This window comes from Antechinus flavipes, chromosome 3 (assembly GCF_016432865.1).
Source record: "Antechinus flavipes isolate AdamAnt ecotype Samford, QLD, Australia chromosome 3, AdamAnt_v2, whole genome shotgun sequence".
Taxonomy (NCBI): domain Eukaryota; kingdom Metazoa; phylum Chordata; class Mammalia; order Dasyuromorphia; family Dasyuridae; genus Antechinus; species Antechinus flavipes.
This window is the reverse complement of record NC_067400.1, coordinates 249,264,125-249,282,824: the sequence shown is the minus strand read 5'-3', so window position 1 is coordinate 249,282,824 and position 18,700 is coordinate 249,264,125. Positions and strand designations below refer to the sequence as shown.

The 18,700-nt window shown below is 31.9% G+C and overlaps 1 protein-coding gene across 3 annotated transcripts in view; it reads right to left on the bottom strand.

Annotated features, from left to right (window-relative positions):
• Positions 1-18,700, bottom strand: part of TTC3 (tetratricopeptide repeat domain 3) — a 165,134-nt gene that overhangs the window by 83,400 nt on the left and 63,034 nt on the right. For all 3 annotated transcript variants that reach the window (XM_051984857.1, XM_051984856.1, XM_051984858.1), the window contains exons 15-19: positions 15,926-15,983; positions 6,171-6,231; positions 5,301-5,379; positions 1,537-1,671; positions 392-472 (exon numbers count right to left, since the gene is read on the bottom strand). In XM_051984857.1, the coding sequence (XP_051840817.1) occupies positions 392-472; positions 1,537-1,671; positions 5,301-5,379; positions 6,171-6,231; positions 15,926-15,983 (414 nt within the window). The remainder of the gene's footprint in view (positions 1-391; positions 473-1,536; positions 1,672-5,300; positions 5,380-6,170; positions 6,232-15,925; positions 15,984-18,700) is intronic.

The window sequence follows — 18,700 nt, the reverse complement described above, 5'->3', positions numbered from 1 at the left end:
ATATTTATATATGTACACTTTCCTCATTAGGATATAAAGTACCTTATAGGGATTACTGAATTATTTGTATTCCCAGTGCCTATTACACAGAAGTGCCAAATAAATAATTTCTGATTAATATAATTAACATTTAGTAAAAGATTCTAACATAGATTTTGTTCTTCTTGTTGTTTTAAAAAAAAGATTAAAAAAGACATCTCTAGTCACAGAATCTTTCCCCACCTCCACCTCCAATTTTAATAAGGAAACAAAGGAAATCTGCTAAAGAAAAAAAAAAAAAGGAAAATCATAAGATGCCTTTTACATGGAAAAAAATGTTCCTCTACATGTAGGTATACATCTCCTAATAAAGTCAAAATTTTAATTCATTTAGAACTCTCCTAAAACTTACCTCAGGCATTCCTATTCCAAGGAGAGAGATGGCATAACCATAGATTACTAGGACATAATTAATAAGGGCAAGGTTCAGTTGCTGTCAATAAAAAAAGATTTAAAAAATAGAATTGAATTACCAAATTTTAGAGCTGCAAACAATCATTTAGGTAAATCTCACTGATCTTAAAAAAAAAAAAAAACAGGTGCAGAGGCTTGGGTAGTTACCTGACTAATATCAAAAGACTATGTACAAACAAAGCCAATACTAGAATCTAATTCTTCTCTTATACTCTTCACATTGCTTCTTTCAAATGAACTCTTATCCACTTACCTTAGTAATTTGTCCTAAATGTGAGCAAGACCAATTATGCTTTTTTAAAAACATAAAATACTATGATTTTTCAAGTACATACTGAAACATGAAGTACCTTACCTTGTCTAGCACCTATCCCTTAAAGATATCTAGTGAATAAGAATGGTTTGCAATCAACTATTAATCAGGAAATGCTTTTTTGAATAGGTTTTAATAAGTTTAGGTTAGAGCTAATGCTCTTTTTCCAATTATCAGCACCATATTTCAAATGAATACAATGCCTATCAAATTATCACAAATTTCAAATGAACAGGAATCCAATTTAATTAGATTTTATTTTATTTAAAAGTACAGAGACAAAGATCACAGAACTATTGTTCTAGGTTTAGCTAGAAAAACCCTAAAGATAACCTGAAAAGACTTAATACTTTCTGTTCTACTAGTCTTTCTCCAAAATATGCCTAATTGTTTCTGTATGGATACATGACCAGAATTTGTCCAAGTTAGAAGTAGCAGTAGTAACAATAACATTTTGTCACATTTTAAAATTTACATATTGTATTATGTATGTATTTATAAACATATATATACACACATACACATATATATGTATATATTTTTTTGAAATAAACTGAAGTAGTGTAACAAGCTCATATAAAGAATGGTAATTATCATACTTAAGCTGAATGATAAAAATGGCTCTGAATTTTAGTTTTCAGTAGTTTTAATAAGGACTTATACTTGTCTTAAGTCTATTATAAACTTAAAGTTTGATTTTTACTTACTATACAACATCATATTTAATATGTACTACTAGCAATAAGTATGATGTTACTTGGCAATTTTACCTTCAATTTATTGGGATCTAAATCACTTAACAACCGTGAAAAAGCTTTGGCTGCACTACGACAATGTTGGTCCATCAAAGCTGTACAACCTTCTTCAATGAGGGACTGCAGCATTTTTATCAATATAGCAAAATCCTGAAAAAATTAAAGAAACAATTTATATTTTTACAAATCAGGAATTATAAATTTCCTCATTTAAGTTGTAACAAGGTGACAAATGCCCTATAATTTATAACTAGTTATATTTACAAATATCTTGAACAAAAATCTTCATGTTATAAGATTCTATTAAAGGTTTTCCTTCACAATAATAGAAATTTGTTTATAGAATTCTGTATTTATTATATTAATGAAATAAATTACCTCTAAAGAACAGTATCTAAAGAACCTTGCAAAATCTAGAAATCAAGTCCTATAATTTTGTGTCTAATATCTCTGATATTGCCATAAGTTAGAAGAGGTGTATCTTCTATCATTCTGTAGAAAATAAATGTTGTTTGATTTTACTAGGCTAAACACATATTGCCCTGATGTATTTTCAGGATCAATTAAAATGTTTTAAGTAAGAACAGCCATCAGTTAACTATTTAGTTAGAATTGACACAGGTACAATCTACTAAATTTCAGATCAGTTTCTGACATTGGTACTGGAATTAATATTCATCAAGAACTCTGTCACTACAAGGACTTGATATCTTATTAATAGTTACATCCACTAATTTTGAAGGAAATCATTAAGTCCTAGCTTTGTAGTTCCTTGGCTGATGGCAATCTGGGGAAACTAGGAAAAAAGACAATTTTGTCATCAAGGACAGAGCCTGCCATTATGGGGATTTGCTTTACTTAGACCAATAAGAAGTGAGAAGATGGACTGAGGATAACAAAGAATGAGGAATTTCTAAACCAAATATTGAGATTTCCAAATAGTAAAGGAAACACTGAGTCTGAAACTCAATGGGGAATGAAATAATAATCAGGTCAAGACTTGAAAGAAATAGGTTAATTATGAAGAAGAGTTCTAATAAAAATAACAACAAATGTCTTATAGCATATAAGATTCACTTTTAAATTTCTCATGTAATGTTATTATATCTCTACTGAAAATAGTTTAGAATTTCTATACTATATAGCAGTTACTTTAAAAAAATTTTTTTTATTATAGCTTTTTATTTACAAAGCATATGCATGGGTAATTTTTCAATACTGACTCTTGCAAAACCTTCTGTTCCAAATTTTCTCCTCTTTCCCCCCACCCCACCCCCAGATGGCAGGTAGTCCAATACATGTTAAATATGTTAAAATGTATGTTAAATCCTGTGTGTCTGTGTGTGTGTGCGTGTATAGTTTTATCTTCTTTTATACAGTTTTCTTGCAGCACAAGAAAAATTGGATCAAGAAGGAAAAAAAAACTGAGAAAGAAAACAAAAATGAAAGCAAACAACAACAGAAAGAGTGAAAATGCTATGTTGTGGTCCACACTCAGTTCCCACAGTCCTCTCTCTGGGTGTAGATGGCTCTCTCTTCATCACTGAACAATTGGAACTGTCAAGGTCATCGTATAATATTGATGTTGCTGTGTACAACAATCTCCTCGTTCTGCTCATTTCATTTAGCATCAGTTCATGTAAGTCACTCTAGGCCTCTTTGAAATCATCCTTCTGGTCATTGCTTACAAAACGATAATATTCCATAACATTCATATACCATAACTTATTCAGCCATTCTTCAATTGATGGGCATCCATTCAGTTTCCAGTTTCTTGCCACTACAAAAAGAGCTGCCACAAACATTTTTGCACATGTGGATCCCTTCCCCTCCTTTAAGATTTCTTTGGGATATAAGCCCAATAGTAACACTGCTGGTTCAAAGGGATACACAGCTTGATAACTTTTTGAACATAGTTTCGAATTACAGCAGCTACTTTCAAAGAGCAGGGCAAGAGAGAAAGGAAAAAAAAAACCTTATTATCTTCTCTTAAAGAATGTGATGAGGGTGATGAAGAAATCAGTTTAAACAAAGGTGGTGGCATGGGGGGAAAATGGTAAAGAATGCCAGGGGAAAGTTGTAGGGTTTGCTGCAGGTATCCCATGGTTTAGGCTGAACCACATTGTACCACAGTGACTAAGATGGTAATAGTTACCAAAAGATCATTTCAAAAGGATTTGTAAATATCACACTAAACATCCTCAAAAGAAAGATTAGACAAATTTTCATAATAACGCTTGGAGCAATGTTTTATCTTTCTATTTCCATATTTCTATTTCTATTGCCTACTAAGTGCCAAGACATTTTAAATGATATCCATTAAGTACTGAATGTTAAAAAGCATATTAAATATAAGGAATCTCTATTAATGTTGTAAATATTTAACTACTAAACCTGTCAATAATATGCGCTTTAAAAAAGCAGAATTTTAGGACTAAAATGGACTTTGGAGATATTCAATCTGTTTATCAATGAAATAACTACAAATGCTGTTGTGAGGAAAAATGTCTACAAAAGTGGGGGAAAGGTCTACAAATTGGCAATATCTTTCACTGTCCTATTATGTTGTAGCCTATGATCACAGAATAAGAATTAGAAGGAGGTCATTTCACCCAACAATTTCATTTAGTAGATAAGGAAACTGAGGTCAGAAATATTAAATGACTTATCCAAAGTGCATGCAAGTAGTAAGGAATAAAGATGGGATTCTAATCTAGGGCTTTTTTCTACTTTATCACATTGCCTTCTTTTTCCCTTATCTTTTTTTTTTTTTTAACCATACAGAAAATATGTACTCACATAGGCGATACTATTTTTTCTTCAATCTAATATTGCAAAAAAAACTCTCTCAATTTTTCTATCATACTTTCAAAAATGGTATTTTCATTTACACAGAGTAATTTTTTCTTATTAACTTAGGTATAATGAATCTATTAATTTCCCTACTACAAACAAAAGACTGTTTAACATGCTTCAAGAAAAAAAAATGCTTGTCTTATTAAACTGTTCAAAAAGCATTATGTGATTTTGGGCACATTACTGTAAAACAGAAATGCAATTTCATAGGAAGTTGTTTTAAATCTATATTTACTTAAGTCAAAGAACTAAACTTCTAATTATCCCATAGTTTTTAGAGTTTTTACCACAAGTGACTAAAGATTTTTTAATCACATACATTATGCACAAAAAATACATCAACTACAGAAAAGTTATGTTAAATATGTTTTTAGGAATAGGCAGTTAATTAATTTAATTAATAAATAATAAAATAAATTAATTAACTTGTGAATTACTTTCAGATCTCACGCAATTGAAACACAAATAATTGCTGGTCTATAAAACTAATTGACTTTAAGGATAATTTTATACATCTGTTTCCTCTAACACATTTTAACTTTCTGACTATCATTAAGATTATCAAATTATTATTGTCACTGACTTTAATTTGGAACTTTTGCCAAAACACATTTAATAAATTTTGTATGTAAAAATGAGTAAATGAAATGCAAATATCAACAATGACTAGAAATATCTATTTTTAGCAAAGAATAAAAGAAAAATCTGCCAATATATTTTGATCAGAATACTGTCTTCTACCAAAAATATTTATTTCACTTAAGTAACACTGGAAAGACATGGAAAGAACACTTGTTAAAAGACCTCAGTTCACATCTGGGCTAACACTTATCTGGCATGTGAACCTGGGCACTTCATAAGATTGTGAAGAGGCAAGCATGATTGAAATGTGAATTGTTATTCTTGTCAACAAATATAATTACCTGTTGTACAGCTCTGGAGGATTTACTGAATTGTTTGTCCAATAAGCTTTGTAAATCTATTTGTAAATTCAGTTGTAAGCTAGAATTTAAAAAAGATATATTCAAAAGTTAAGCAAATTTAGTCAAGTTGATAAAGTGGCAAATGGTCCTAATAATCAAGAAACATTTAGCACTCATAATGACCAGTATCATGTTAAGTTCTAGGAATTAAAAGAGACAGACAGACAGTACCTGCCCTTAAGGAACTTTTATTTTATCAGAAGAAATAGCAAATACAGAAGTAAATATATTCAAAATAAGTACAAATTATTATTTTTTTTAAAGCTGGAGCAGGGATAGAAAAGGACCAGCTTCATGCTGAAATTGCCAGAAAAGAGTTTTGAAGAAAACAATAATTAAGAAGCAGGAGTAAAGTGGAAATGTATTCTAGGCATGAAAGAAAGTCAGTTAAAAGCCAAGAAAGTATTGTCTATGAAAAATAACAAATTGTTAATTTAGTTGAACTAGAGTGTTGAACTAAAGGAGTAATGTACAAAACTGGAAAGGCAGATTGGGGCTAGCTTCTGTAAGGCTTTTAAGCTAAACAGAGAGACTTGTATATGATCCTAAAGGCAACATTGCAAAGGCAACAATTGGAATTTAGTGAGTAAGAGTGACAGTATCCTTGCATTTTAGAAAAATTATAGAAAATATAAGTAAACAGGTAATTTTAAAAATTCTTAAAAAGGAAATTTAAAGAGGCTTATAGTATAGCATAGCATCCTATTATGAATGCAGCCATTACATGCCATATAACATATTACTCCAATACACTTAAAGAAACATATTAATTTATAATTTGATTCCTTAACACATCAGAAAAATTCATACCTTGGTTTTCCTACATCATCGCTTTTATTCTTTGATTTTCCTTTAAATTTAGGATTATGACCTGTGGATAGAAGAAATTTTGATGTTTGTGTATATGTCTATATGCTTGAACAGATATATATATATCTATATATCTAAAAGGGAAATGTGGTGGAAATCATTTGTATTAATATAATAAAGGGGAAAATCATCTTATTGCTAGACTATAAGACAGAATACATAATCAAATGAAGCTTTATACATGATTTCACAATAAAAAACTTTTAGCACAGTGGCAAGCCATATTAATATTGGAGTATATCAATTATTATAACTTCTAACAAAAGTCTAGTTCTCCTAAAAGAAGAGGGCTTGATAAATTCTCCACTTGCTTTATTAAACTACTCCATCTTCCATAAAATAGAGAAATCAATGGGGAAAATACTATTCAATGTAGTTCTTACTAACATGTATCAATTAGTTGGTAATGCATAAATGTAAGCAAACTTGTAAGAAACCAACCTCTTCATTATGCAGCTAGTAGGTTAATGCTGGACACAGTAAAATTTATACTCTAAGATTAGAAAAAAACAGATTTCAAAAATATCCTGAATATTTGTTTTTCCCCTTCTCTGTTATAAGCTCTGCTTCCTTTGTCTAACCTTTGAAAAGAAATGCTTCTAGAAATGTAGGATGATTTGGTTCTCTAGCTTTCTCCCTTTACTTTTCTTTTCCTCTTGTTTCAGCAAATTTTGCCATAAAGATAACTTACATGTTCATAAATCCAACAGCTATATAATAAGAACAACCACAAAAAGATACTCTCAATGCCATCCCTCCTAATTTATTTTATCTATAGTTTATTTGTACATAGTTATTTGCATGTTTTACCTCCATCAGACTGAGCTCCATAAGAATAGGGACTGTTTTCTGTCTTTCTTGGTATCTCTAGTATTTAATAAAATGTCTGGCACATTTAATAAATGCCAGTAGATTGACTAACTTTAAATAAAAGGCTTTATATATATCATCTCACTTGAGCCTAACCATAGTCTTGTAAGGAATGTAGTCCAGGTAATATTATCCTCAGTTTACAAATAAGGAAACTGAGGATTAGAAAGTTAAGTAACTCATTCAGGATTATACAGGGCTTGAATCCAAGCCTTCTCAAATATAAATTCATCAGTCTTTTCCATTAGTCATGTTATATCTCAAAAGTCTTAAATCTTCAGCATCTCACATCTAAACTGCCTGCCAGAAAATCTTTTTTAGGAGTAAATAAAACACAGTGTGTTTAAAACTAAAACTCAACTTCCCTCAAAAGCTGGTTTCCTGTTCTGAATCCTCTACTTCTGATAGCAACATCAACTTAATATCTTAAACCACATTTACCATTTCTCTCTCCTTCATCCCACATACACAATCACTAAGTTCTCTTGTCTTTTCTAATCTCTTTTGTACCCCTACCTTGCTCTTCATTTTCACTGTCCCTAATCTATTCCAGGCTATTATCACTTATAAGAGGTAAGAACTGAACTTATTTATTAATCTAGGGAAATCTAAAATAAGAAAAGTCCTTCTACCAATGCTAAGCAGCATTTTCTCTATATCTCAGTCTGAGAGAATTGCCTGAAGACTTGAGAAGTATCCAGCCTCACAAAACCAGCATGTCTGAGACCTTGAACTCAAGCTTTCTTGATTCTGAGGCCAAATCTTTAAAAATTACTTAGATAATAAAAATTTCCCAATTGATTTTTATAGTCCTCTTCTAAAACAACTCACATAATACCATTTGCCAAATATTAAAGACAATGATTTGATCTTATCACTCTTTCTTAAAAACAAAAACCTCCAGTAGTTAAATTTCTTCCTAGAACAGAAGGCAGAAAAGATAAAGAAAACCCAAATCCACCTGCAGCAGGATGATAGGTTGTTTTTTTTTTCCATTTCTAAATAAAATAAAATTTTATTTAAAAATGTAAAAAAACTGGGGCAGCTACGTGGGCTCTGGATTCAGAACAATCTGAGTGCAAATCTAGTCTCATACACTTACTACTTGTGTGACCCTTAATCCTAAGTGCCTTCAAAAAAAAAAGAGAAAAATATATGCCCCAAACCCCTAGGAGAGCAGCGGTAAGAGTGGTAGAGAAAAAAATGGGGAAAGAATGAGAATGGTATAAGAAAATCATGAAAAAAAGAATTAACAGCTTAGTAGAAGAGGTACTCCCACACACAAAAGAAAATAGTGAAGAAAACACCTTAAAAAGCCACATTGGCCAAATAGAAAAAGAGATATAAAAGCTCACTGAAAAAAATAATTCCTTTAAAATTAGAATTGGATAAATGAAAGATAATGATTCCATGAGGCATTAAGAAATATTTTTTTAAAAAGTCAAAGGAATAAAAAAGAAATTTAAAAAATGTAAAATATCCCTTCAGTGAAGTAATTGACTTAGACAAAAGGTTGAGGAGAAATAATTTATGAATTATTGGATTATCTGAAAACCATAATAATAATAAAAAAAAAGAACCTAAATATATTTCAAGAAATTATAAAGGAAAAACTTGCCTATTATCTTAGAGCCAGAGGGTAATTTTTTTTTTAAATCTACTGATCATTTCCTGAAAGAGATCCAAAAAAGAAAACTCCCAAGAATATTATAGCAGAATTCCCAGAGCAAGAGCAAAATACTGCAAAATACCGCAAACAGTCAGAAAGAAAGCACATCCATCCATAGTTATGATCACATAGGATTTAGCAGTTACTACTATAAAGGAGTTTGGAATATGATATTTCAAAGGCAAAGGAACTAGGATAGCAATCAAGAATTACCCATCCAGCAAAACTGAGTATAATCCTTCAGGGTAGAAATAGACATTCAATGAAATAGAGAACCTTTAAGCATTTCTGATGAAAATACCAGAGCTGAATGTAAAATGTGACATTCAAACACAAGACTCAAGAGAAGCATAACAATGTAAAAATGAAAGAAAAATCATGAGGGACTCAAGAAAAATGAAACTTTACATTCATATATGGGAAAACAACATTTTATTATTATTTGAGCAGTTAGAAGGAGTCTACATAGAAAGCAAGCATGGGAATGAGTTGATTATGTTGCAATGATCTCAAAAACAAAGAAAGATGCACTGAGAGAAGAGGAAGGGAGAGGGAGAATGAAGAAAATTATTTCAAATAAAAGAGGCATTTAGAGATCTTAGAGTGGAAAGAAAAATAGGGGAAGGAGTAATGGGCAATGTTTGCCCCTCAATTCTCAAAAGAATCTGTTCAAAGGGGAAGAATACATACATGCATATACACAAACACTAAATTTGGTATAGAAATCTATTTTAGCCACCAGGGAAATAGGAGGGAAAGGAGGATAAAAGAAAGAGGGAGAAATGATAAAAGGAAGGGCAGATTAAGAGAGGCAATGGTCAAAAGCAAAAAAAAAAAATTATATATATATATTTCTGACAAGGGAAAGGATAAAAAGAGAAATATAAATAGAAGAAAATGCAACAGAGAGAAATACACAATTAGCATCATAACTGTGAATGTGAATGTGATGAACTAAGACATAAAATGGAAGAATGTACTAGAAATAGCAGAAAGGAATAGAAACCAATATCTAACAATATCTTGTTTATAAAAGACACACTTGAAATAGAAAGACACACATAGAGTTATAAAGCAGGACATATTACACTTTAGCTGAAGTAAAAAAGTTAAGATAGCAATCAAGATTTCAGACAAAACAAAAGCAAAAACAGATCTAATTTAAAAAGATGATCAGGGAAACTACTGATTCGTTTAATTAGTTTAAATTTGCTTAAAAAGGTACCCCCCAAAATAAAACAATATCAAAAAAATTTACAAGCTTCTCTAATAAAGGTCTCATTTCGATAATATATAGGTAACTGAATCAAATTTATAAAAATAAGAGCTATTCCCCAAGTGGTAAATGGTCAAATGATATAAACAGTTTTCAGGAAACAAAACAAAACAAAACAAAAACAAGGCAATCTCTACAGTTAACTATATAAAAAAGATGGTCTAAATCACTACTGATTAGAGAAATGCAAAATGAAGCATCTCACACCTCACACCTATCAGATGCTAGAAAGGAGGAAGGAAAATATATACACTAAGGAACTGTCAGTAGAGTTGTGAACTGATCCAACTATTCTGGAGAAGAATTTGGAACAATGCACAAAGGGCTATAAAATTGTATATTCTTTGATTTAGCTAGACCACCACTAAGTCTGTATACCAAAGAGATCAAAGAAAATGGAAAATTTGAAATTGTGAGAATGTGTTTATTAATTGGGGAATAACTGAACAAGATGGGGTTGTGCTATAAGAAATGAAGAGGATTTTTTTAAAAACATGGGAAATTCTATATTAACTAATGCATAATGAAGTAAACAGAATCAAGAGGTCACTATACATGTAACAGCAAGATTGTAATCATGATCAAATGAGAAAGACTTAGCTAGTAGCTAGTGTAATTGAGTAGAAAGAAAATTTCTTCAGTGCTACTTCAAAAGGCAGAAATATTTTCAGTAGGCCAATGTTACAGAAAAGTTGATTTCAGATTAACATGAGAAAGTCCTTACCAATAGCTAACTAAAGCTACAGTTATGTAACTCAACATCATCCTAAAATTTAAAGAGAATCCATATAAACCTAATTGTGCTATTTTTTGTCAAACACTGAAAAATTCCAAAGAAACTACTTATAATTAAACTCAATCCAGAGAATTTAATTTGTAGGAAACTTAAAAATCATCTAGTTAAGTCTCATCAGTTTTATAAATGAGAGAGAACTTTATAGAAGTTAAGTGAGAAGAGCATAATGTAGTAGAAAGAGCATTTAGAACAAGAATTTTATTAAGCAATTTCAAACTAGACATTAATAGTAACATGCCCACTAATCTACTGCCACCAGGTTAGGTAAATCAAAGAAACAAGGAAAAAGACCCATATGTACAAAAAATATTTGTAGCAACATTTTTTTTTTGGTAATGATAAGGAAGTGGAAACTAAGGGAGTACCCAATTATTTGGTAATGGTTCAATAAATTACGGAAGGTGAATATAATAGTAAAGCATTTTGCCATAAAAAATGACAAATAGAATACTTTTGGAAAAATGGAATAAGCCTTGTATAAAATGAAGCTAAATGAAATGAGTATACTCAGAACAATTTATACAAAAGACTTGTAAAGCAAAAGGAATTTTATAAGAATCAAGAACACTGAGGCTCTCCTCAATAATGCGTCTTCCAAGTTTAGTTTAAAAGCATACAAGATTCCATAGGAAATCACAGACATAACTTTAATGATCCAGTAAATAGCAACAGCAAATAGAAACACATTCATAAAGGATATTATAATATATTTTACACAAAGTCTCAAAAAGAAAGACTTTTTATTTGGGGCCAACTTCTTTAAATGTTCTCTAATTGGAGAAAATATTACATGAATTGCAATGAGCTCTGGAATACCACAGAGCCTGTTCAATAAAATTCATAATTAAAAAAAAATGGTCTAGTTACCCATATAGAAAAAACACAATTGGACGAAGAAAACACATTGCTTAGATTTTTACAAGCAATTGGACGAACAAACCATTTAGTTAAAAGTAATACATATCTTGAAGGTGTTAAGATGACTATAAGCTAGGCACAGAATTGAATAGGAGAAGACTTAAGTAGATTACATTTGAAAGATTGTTCAGGTATTTCAATCATTCCAACAACATTTCCCTGCTAAAAGAAGCTTCAAGTCATGGAATGCCATAATTTTTGGTTACTCAATAAGAAACATGAAATTACACAATTTTGCATTACTTTACCACTGATGATCTTCACACTTAAGAAGTGATATTAAATAAAAATTACCAAGGATGTTTATGATCAGAATACAAGAAGGGAGATAGGCCAATTTGGACAATGGATGGATTTTGCAGTTTGGCTTCCAAAACCAGCAATTGGAATTTGGAAAAGAAAACATTTCTCCAGGTTACCAATTATCTCTTCAGTATTAAACTGGGTGGCCTTTTTTAGGTTTTATTTCACCTCTTGGCAGCATTTGATACTTTTTGGCCACCTCTCTATCCTGGTTACCTTTTCCTTTTTTGATCCTATTCCCTCCTATTTGACTAATCTTCTTCAGTATTCCTTGACAGACTCTCATTCATCTTTTGCCTTCCTACTGACTGACCATAGATATCCCCTAGGACTTTGTCCCTGGCACTCCTCTCTTGCATTTGTACCCAGAGGCTGCTAAGTGGTGCAGAGTATAGAACTCTGGGCCTGGAATCAGGAAGACCAAAGAGGGAATCCAGCTCTGATACTGAGGGAAGTTTTTCTTGATGCTCCACAATTGTTCGTCAAGTCCCTCCTTCCAACAAATTACCTGACAATTATTTATCAATATTTATGGTGGGTGCCTCAAGAATAATATAAGTTCAGTTCAGGAACCATTCATTTTTGTCTGGGTATTTCTAGTGCCTGCTACAAAGAAGGTATTTAATAAATAGTTGTTTAGCTGGACTGCTAAATATAAAAGTGGAAAAATAAAGAGTTAAGGAGTATTGTGAAATATCAGGTAAGAAATATATAACAAAAGGAGATGAGCTGGTTCTATAGCAAGAGTGAAGTATAAGAAATGGCTAGCTCAATATCTACATTGTTTTCTCTGACATGTCAAAAGACTTTGAAGAAGGCCTCAAGGATATTGGAGAGATCCTCTATGAAGTATTTAAGCCCATACACACAGATGAATTGTGATATTCACTAATGAAATATTGCTACATCAATGAAATTGTAGATCTAGTAAAAGGCAATATGAAAGTAAAAAAGAAAGAAACATCTGGTTTTTTCCTGGCTCACAACAAAGGACCAATTGCCTCCATTACTGAACTAAAAACCCAGGAGTATAACTTCTACTAAGATAAGAAAGACAGCCTAAAAACATTCCACTTTACTTAGTTTTTTTATTTTAAACTCTGATTACAGCATCTAATGTGCAATTTTGCACTGTGCCACATGGCTGTAAATTTTTAAAATAAAAGAATGGAATTCCCCATAACCTTATTCTATTAAGAGGTAGGAAATCATACAGTGAATTTTAGAAAGACTTCCACAAAAATATGGCCATGTAAACTGAGGAATCCTACTAATGAGTCAGCTTTTTAGAACTAATTAGAACCCTCTTGGAGGTCAGAGAGAATTTTTCAATGTCGTCAGCTCAAGCTTTCACTGATTTATTTCCCTGTTCCCCTTCTTACCCCATAACAGTTATCAGATAGGAATAATTCAGTTTTTCCTGCTATTGTTCATTTCAATCAAATTCAACTCTGTCACCCCATTTGGGTTTTCTTGACAAAGATACTGAATTGACTTAAAATTTTCTTTTCCAGTTCATTTTACAGATGAGGAAATGGAGACAAACAGGGTCACACAGCTATTAAGTGTTTGACGCCAAATTTGAATTTACAAAGGTGAGTTCAACCTGATTCCAAGCTATCTACTGTGCTAGCTGCCCATCATTCAATTAGCCAGCCTAAAGTAGCTTTCAAAAAGGTGTATTTATTAAGGTGGTACAATGAGACCATGTACAAAACATATCTCCAAATGTTTGTGACACAATATCCTATCAGGATGTTCAGAGTATAAAGTTAATGGTCTCAAGCTTATTAGAAAATAGATAAGGCTCTTCACTGCTGCATGTCACTTTTCCCCATTTATGGAGTATTAAAGAAGTTCCCTTTAAGGATAGAGTAGTTTCTTTCCTGAGTTCCTTATAAAGCCCTAAATTCAGTTGGTCTTAGATTCCCAGTGTAGACACTACTGCCAGTAATGCAATAATGCTACTAGGATACCAATGGAAAGATAAGAAATTAAAAATCTTTTTGTACTTTTTGAAGCTTGCAAGGCCTTTGAGGCATTTTCTCTTTCTCCAGGTAGTCCCCCTTCCTAAGTAGTTTTCAGCTAGAATTCCATACTCATCCCAATTTCTGGAATTCAAAACATTCTCAGGTAGTCTGATAATTTAAAAATAATCCTTGGGGTATGCTCAAGATTCCTCAGCCTAGGGGCAGCTAGGTGGCTCTATGGATAGGGCACCAGCCCTGAAGTCAGGAGGACTCGAGTTCAAATAAATGTGACCTCAGACACTTAACACTTCCTAGCTGTGTGATCCTGGGCAAGTCACTTAACCCCAATTGCCTCAGGAAAAAAAAAAAAAAAAAGATTTCTCAGCCTAATTAAACACAATTCTTGGATTGCTCATTCCAGTTGAAAGACCTTTTCAGATAGACTGAAGGACTGATTGAGATACAATGTCACATAGCTAAGTAATAAAGCTTACATGGGGGCATGGTTTCAACTCATCCTTACAAAAAAATAAACCCCTCAAAATATGATACTGAAAAGGGCCAACTCCAATTACTTGGGAAATTCTTATCTGGAAGACCTAATTACCTTTGTGAAATTAAGTTTTTCCTCATTTTCCTCAGCCTAAAATACCCAAAACAACACCATCAACACCACCACTACCAACACCACATTATACAGGAATTGACCCAAACAAAATTAGAAAGTGGCCCTAAAAATTAAAATTAATATACGATTCCTTTTCTATTTGAGTTCTCATGATAATCTCTATGTGACAGCATTGGCTATTTGCTCGAGACAAATGATTTTGCTATGTAACACTCAATAGAGGCTGTAGAAGAAAACTAAAGTGAAAAAGCTGGACTAGACAATGTTTTAAACATGGTCAAGGTTAATGCAAATCTTTGAAGCTATTTTTCCTATGTGAATTCATGACTTCACTAAGTACTATACTTCACTTGTTCAAGAATTCTTGTTATTTCACCTATCCCTCTGTGCATTCACCAACTCTGCTCTTTATCTTCACTGAGACTTCCAATCCCTCAACTCTCTCAGGCCATCAATTCTACACTGGTTATACTCTCTACCCTTCCAGATCTTAATTTTTTGGAAAATCACCTGAGCTTTACATTGTTCTTATCTCTTGAGATCCTTTTCCCTTATCCTATGGACAATCTTGGCCTGTTAAGCCTCAGTATTTGATTTCATTACTTACTGCCTCTACTCTTATCCCATGTTTCTAAATGAAGCAGTTTCTGCTTCCTGGCAGTTCTAGTATATTGAGGGCAGCAGCACCTTCCCAGTTACCTGGATTTACAATCTAGGTATGTCAATCTCTATTCTTCATTTTCTCACCTCCCAGATCACATCAGTTATCAAGTCCTTAACATCTCTAGGATAAACTCCTTTGACAGCATCATTTCACTGCTGTAGACCCTTATTACCACACGCATGGGCTACTATAACAGCCTGCTGACTGGTCTTTCTATGTTATGTCTCTCTGAACTCTAGTTCGTCCTCTCCTCGGCTATCAAAGTGAACTTCATAAAGCACAGGTCTAACCATATCACCCTTTAGCCTCACTTAAAAACTCCAGTGAATCTTTATTACTTTCAGGTCCAAATATAAAATCCTCAGTTTAGCTTTTAAAGTCCATTATAATTTGGCCCCATCTTTCCTTTCAAGTCTTACTACATTAATTGCCTCTCCCTCTACCATGTAATCTAGAGACACTGGCCTCATTTCTGTTCCTCCAATAGGATAGGCCATCTACCTGCTTCTATATATTTTCACCTGCTTCAGAAAGGTACCACTGTACTAACACCATTTAACTTAGCATTAAATTTACATATAAAATAGAAAAATTAACTTACCTGGTGGCAAATCTGGAGGATAGTCTTTATTTTCTAATTTCATAATTTCACGAGATACCTATCCATAACAACAAAATGAGATCATTAAGAAAAATATGCCATATAAAAATTTTTATCATGCATCTAAAACAGTCATTTATTTCACTGATATAACATTATTATCCCCCATGATTCTCTTCTCTAATTTGAATAAATCTATTTCTTTATAACTTCTAATTTTTTTCTGGCCTTTTAATCATGGTTGTTACTATTCTCTGTAACCCTTCTAAGTGCTTCATGTCTCTAAAATTGCCTAGAAAAGGACAAAAGTCTCTAGTAAGGGTTTGATTATTACTATGTACCTTGTGTAAAGATCATTTTATATATAGTATACTTTTGTTCCTATAAGTAGCATGTTTTCATTCTAAACATCCTTAAAAATTCAACCATTTCTACTCATTTCCTACCATACTTGCTATCACTTCCTGAGGAAGAACAAGATCCACAAGAGGTAGGGACTGTAATCAGTTATGTTTTTTTATCCCTTTCATTTATAGACTAATATCTGGCTAATAGATCACTGTAAATTTAGATTGGGAAGGAATCTTAGCAATCATTTAAACCAAAATCGACTATTTTACAGGTAAGGAAACAAAAATTGATTAAGAGCAAAAATGACTTGAGAGGGTCACCTAAGTGATAAGCAGTCAGGATTTGAATCCAAGTCATCTGAATCCAAACCAGCATTCATTATACTGTACCACAGTACCTCCCATTGTTAGGATGTGTTAAAAAATGTTGTCAAGAATCTTTCAGTTGCATTTTCCATGGAATTGGTTTTTATAATTAGAAGCATTTTAAATTGCTAGAAGTAATTTTCAAAAAACAAAACAAATATTACAAGATATATAGAATTGTGATTCTATTCATATATGTATACACACACCAAAGACACACATGTAAAGTCTAACTGATCTATTTAACAGCATTATAAACTCCCCAATTTCTTAAATTCTTAAAAAAATTTTGAAATCTAGCATGGGGGAAAAAAAAGTCTAAGGTCTCCAGGAGATCAAAGAAATCAAATACAACAAACAATATGGGTGATATTCTTTGAAGATATTTCATAAAAATAAATGTTGACTTAAAAAAACAAAACAAAAGATTCCTTTCTTATCAATCTATTAATTCTGATTAATCAGTATCTTAGCAAAAGCCACTTCTTTTGTTCAGATGTAGTTTCTTTTTTAGACTATGATTTTTTGGATTCCATACTTGTGCCTTTTTTTGAAAATGGATACTTGTTACTTACATAATTTCCTGTTGTAATTTTACTAATGTTACTTACATAATATCCTGTGAATACATGTAAGTTGCTCACTAGTCTATATACTAATCTTTCAATTAAGGAACATGATAATTCCCAATAAATACCTGACTGCTCAAGATGGATGGTACAGGGCTAGGTTCTACATTTATTCCCCATCATTTGGAAAGAATAGTAGATTTATATTCAAGGACATGGATTAACTGGGCTAATCATCATTTAAAGTCCTCTAAGCCTCAAATTCCTCAACTGTAAAAAGAAAAGATTGAACTACATAGCCACTAAAATCCCAGTTAAAAATCTATGACATCATAAAACTCTGGAGGAGGGAGGTGGAGAGTTTGTGTGTCTTAAAAAACACAAAATCCAATGTTAACTTAGAGACTAGTTTACAGTTAAAATGCTACTTTTTACAACTTTCTAAAAAAAGTTTTAACACTGGCATCAGTAATAAAGACAAAAAAGACCAATGCAAATATAAACATTTGAATTAACTCCATCATTCAATAAATAATGAAGCTATTCTGAAGTATCAAAAATCAATCTATCTAGCCATCATCCGTCCATCCATTCATATATAAATATAAAACTAAAATGAACATTAAGAATAACTTTGAAGGGGAAAGAAAACACTAAATGTGAATGCTGTGTAGGAAAGAAGGGGCCAAGTGAAAATCTCTTCGCCTTTGGAATGAAGGTAATGTTCACAATAGGATGATATGAAATATAAGCAACTCTATTAGAAGCACCTGGTTGTGCTGCTTCCTTACCTGCCCAGGCAACAGTGGTTCAGTTGCTTTAAATAACAGTTTCACTCCAGTTCACCACATCCTAGGAACAACTCTGGGCAGTGTGACTGCTGGTCCTAGTCTTTGTGTTTTCTGATTTCTCAACATTTTTGCTAATAATTTAAGTTTATATTATATGGAAATAAGTTTTCTTATATTCAGTTTCATTTCTCTGTACATTTTCCATCTAAATGAAGTACAACATTGATGTAAGATCCTGAAACACCATCTTACAAAATAACTGACATTAGGGAAAATGGAATTTAATTATGAAGTCTTAACTCCTTCCTCACAACCCATTTTCTTTACTGAGCATCATTCTAGAAAAATAAAAATAAATAAAAAGGAAGAGGGGGAAAAGAAACCTCATAAAAATGATACAAATACCAACAGCATACATAAAAAATATTTGGATTTACAGATTAAATTTTAAGTGACATTAAAAAAAAACAGTATTTGAATTTGAAAGAAAAATTAAAATTAATAGACGTTTTCTTTCTTCTATCTTTTCCTCTAAATATAATACTAGCATATATAAACTTTTACTACTAGTTTTAGAAGTTCCTGAGAACAATGAGTGTGAAAACAGGGAAAGAAAAGCCCAATCTGCTACTTATGAATTGACAATCATAAACTGAAGCAAATAAAAGTAGGGCTTAAAATAAAAGTTTCTACTTTTTC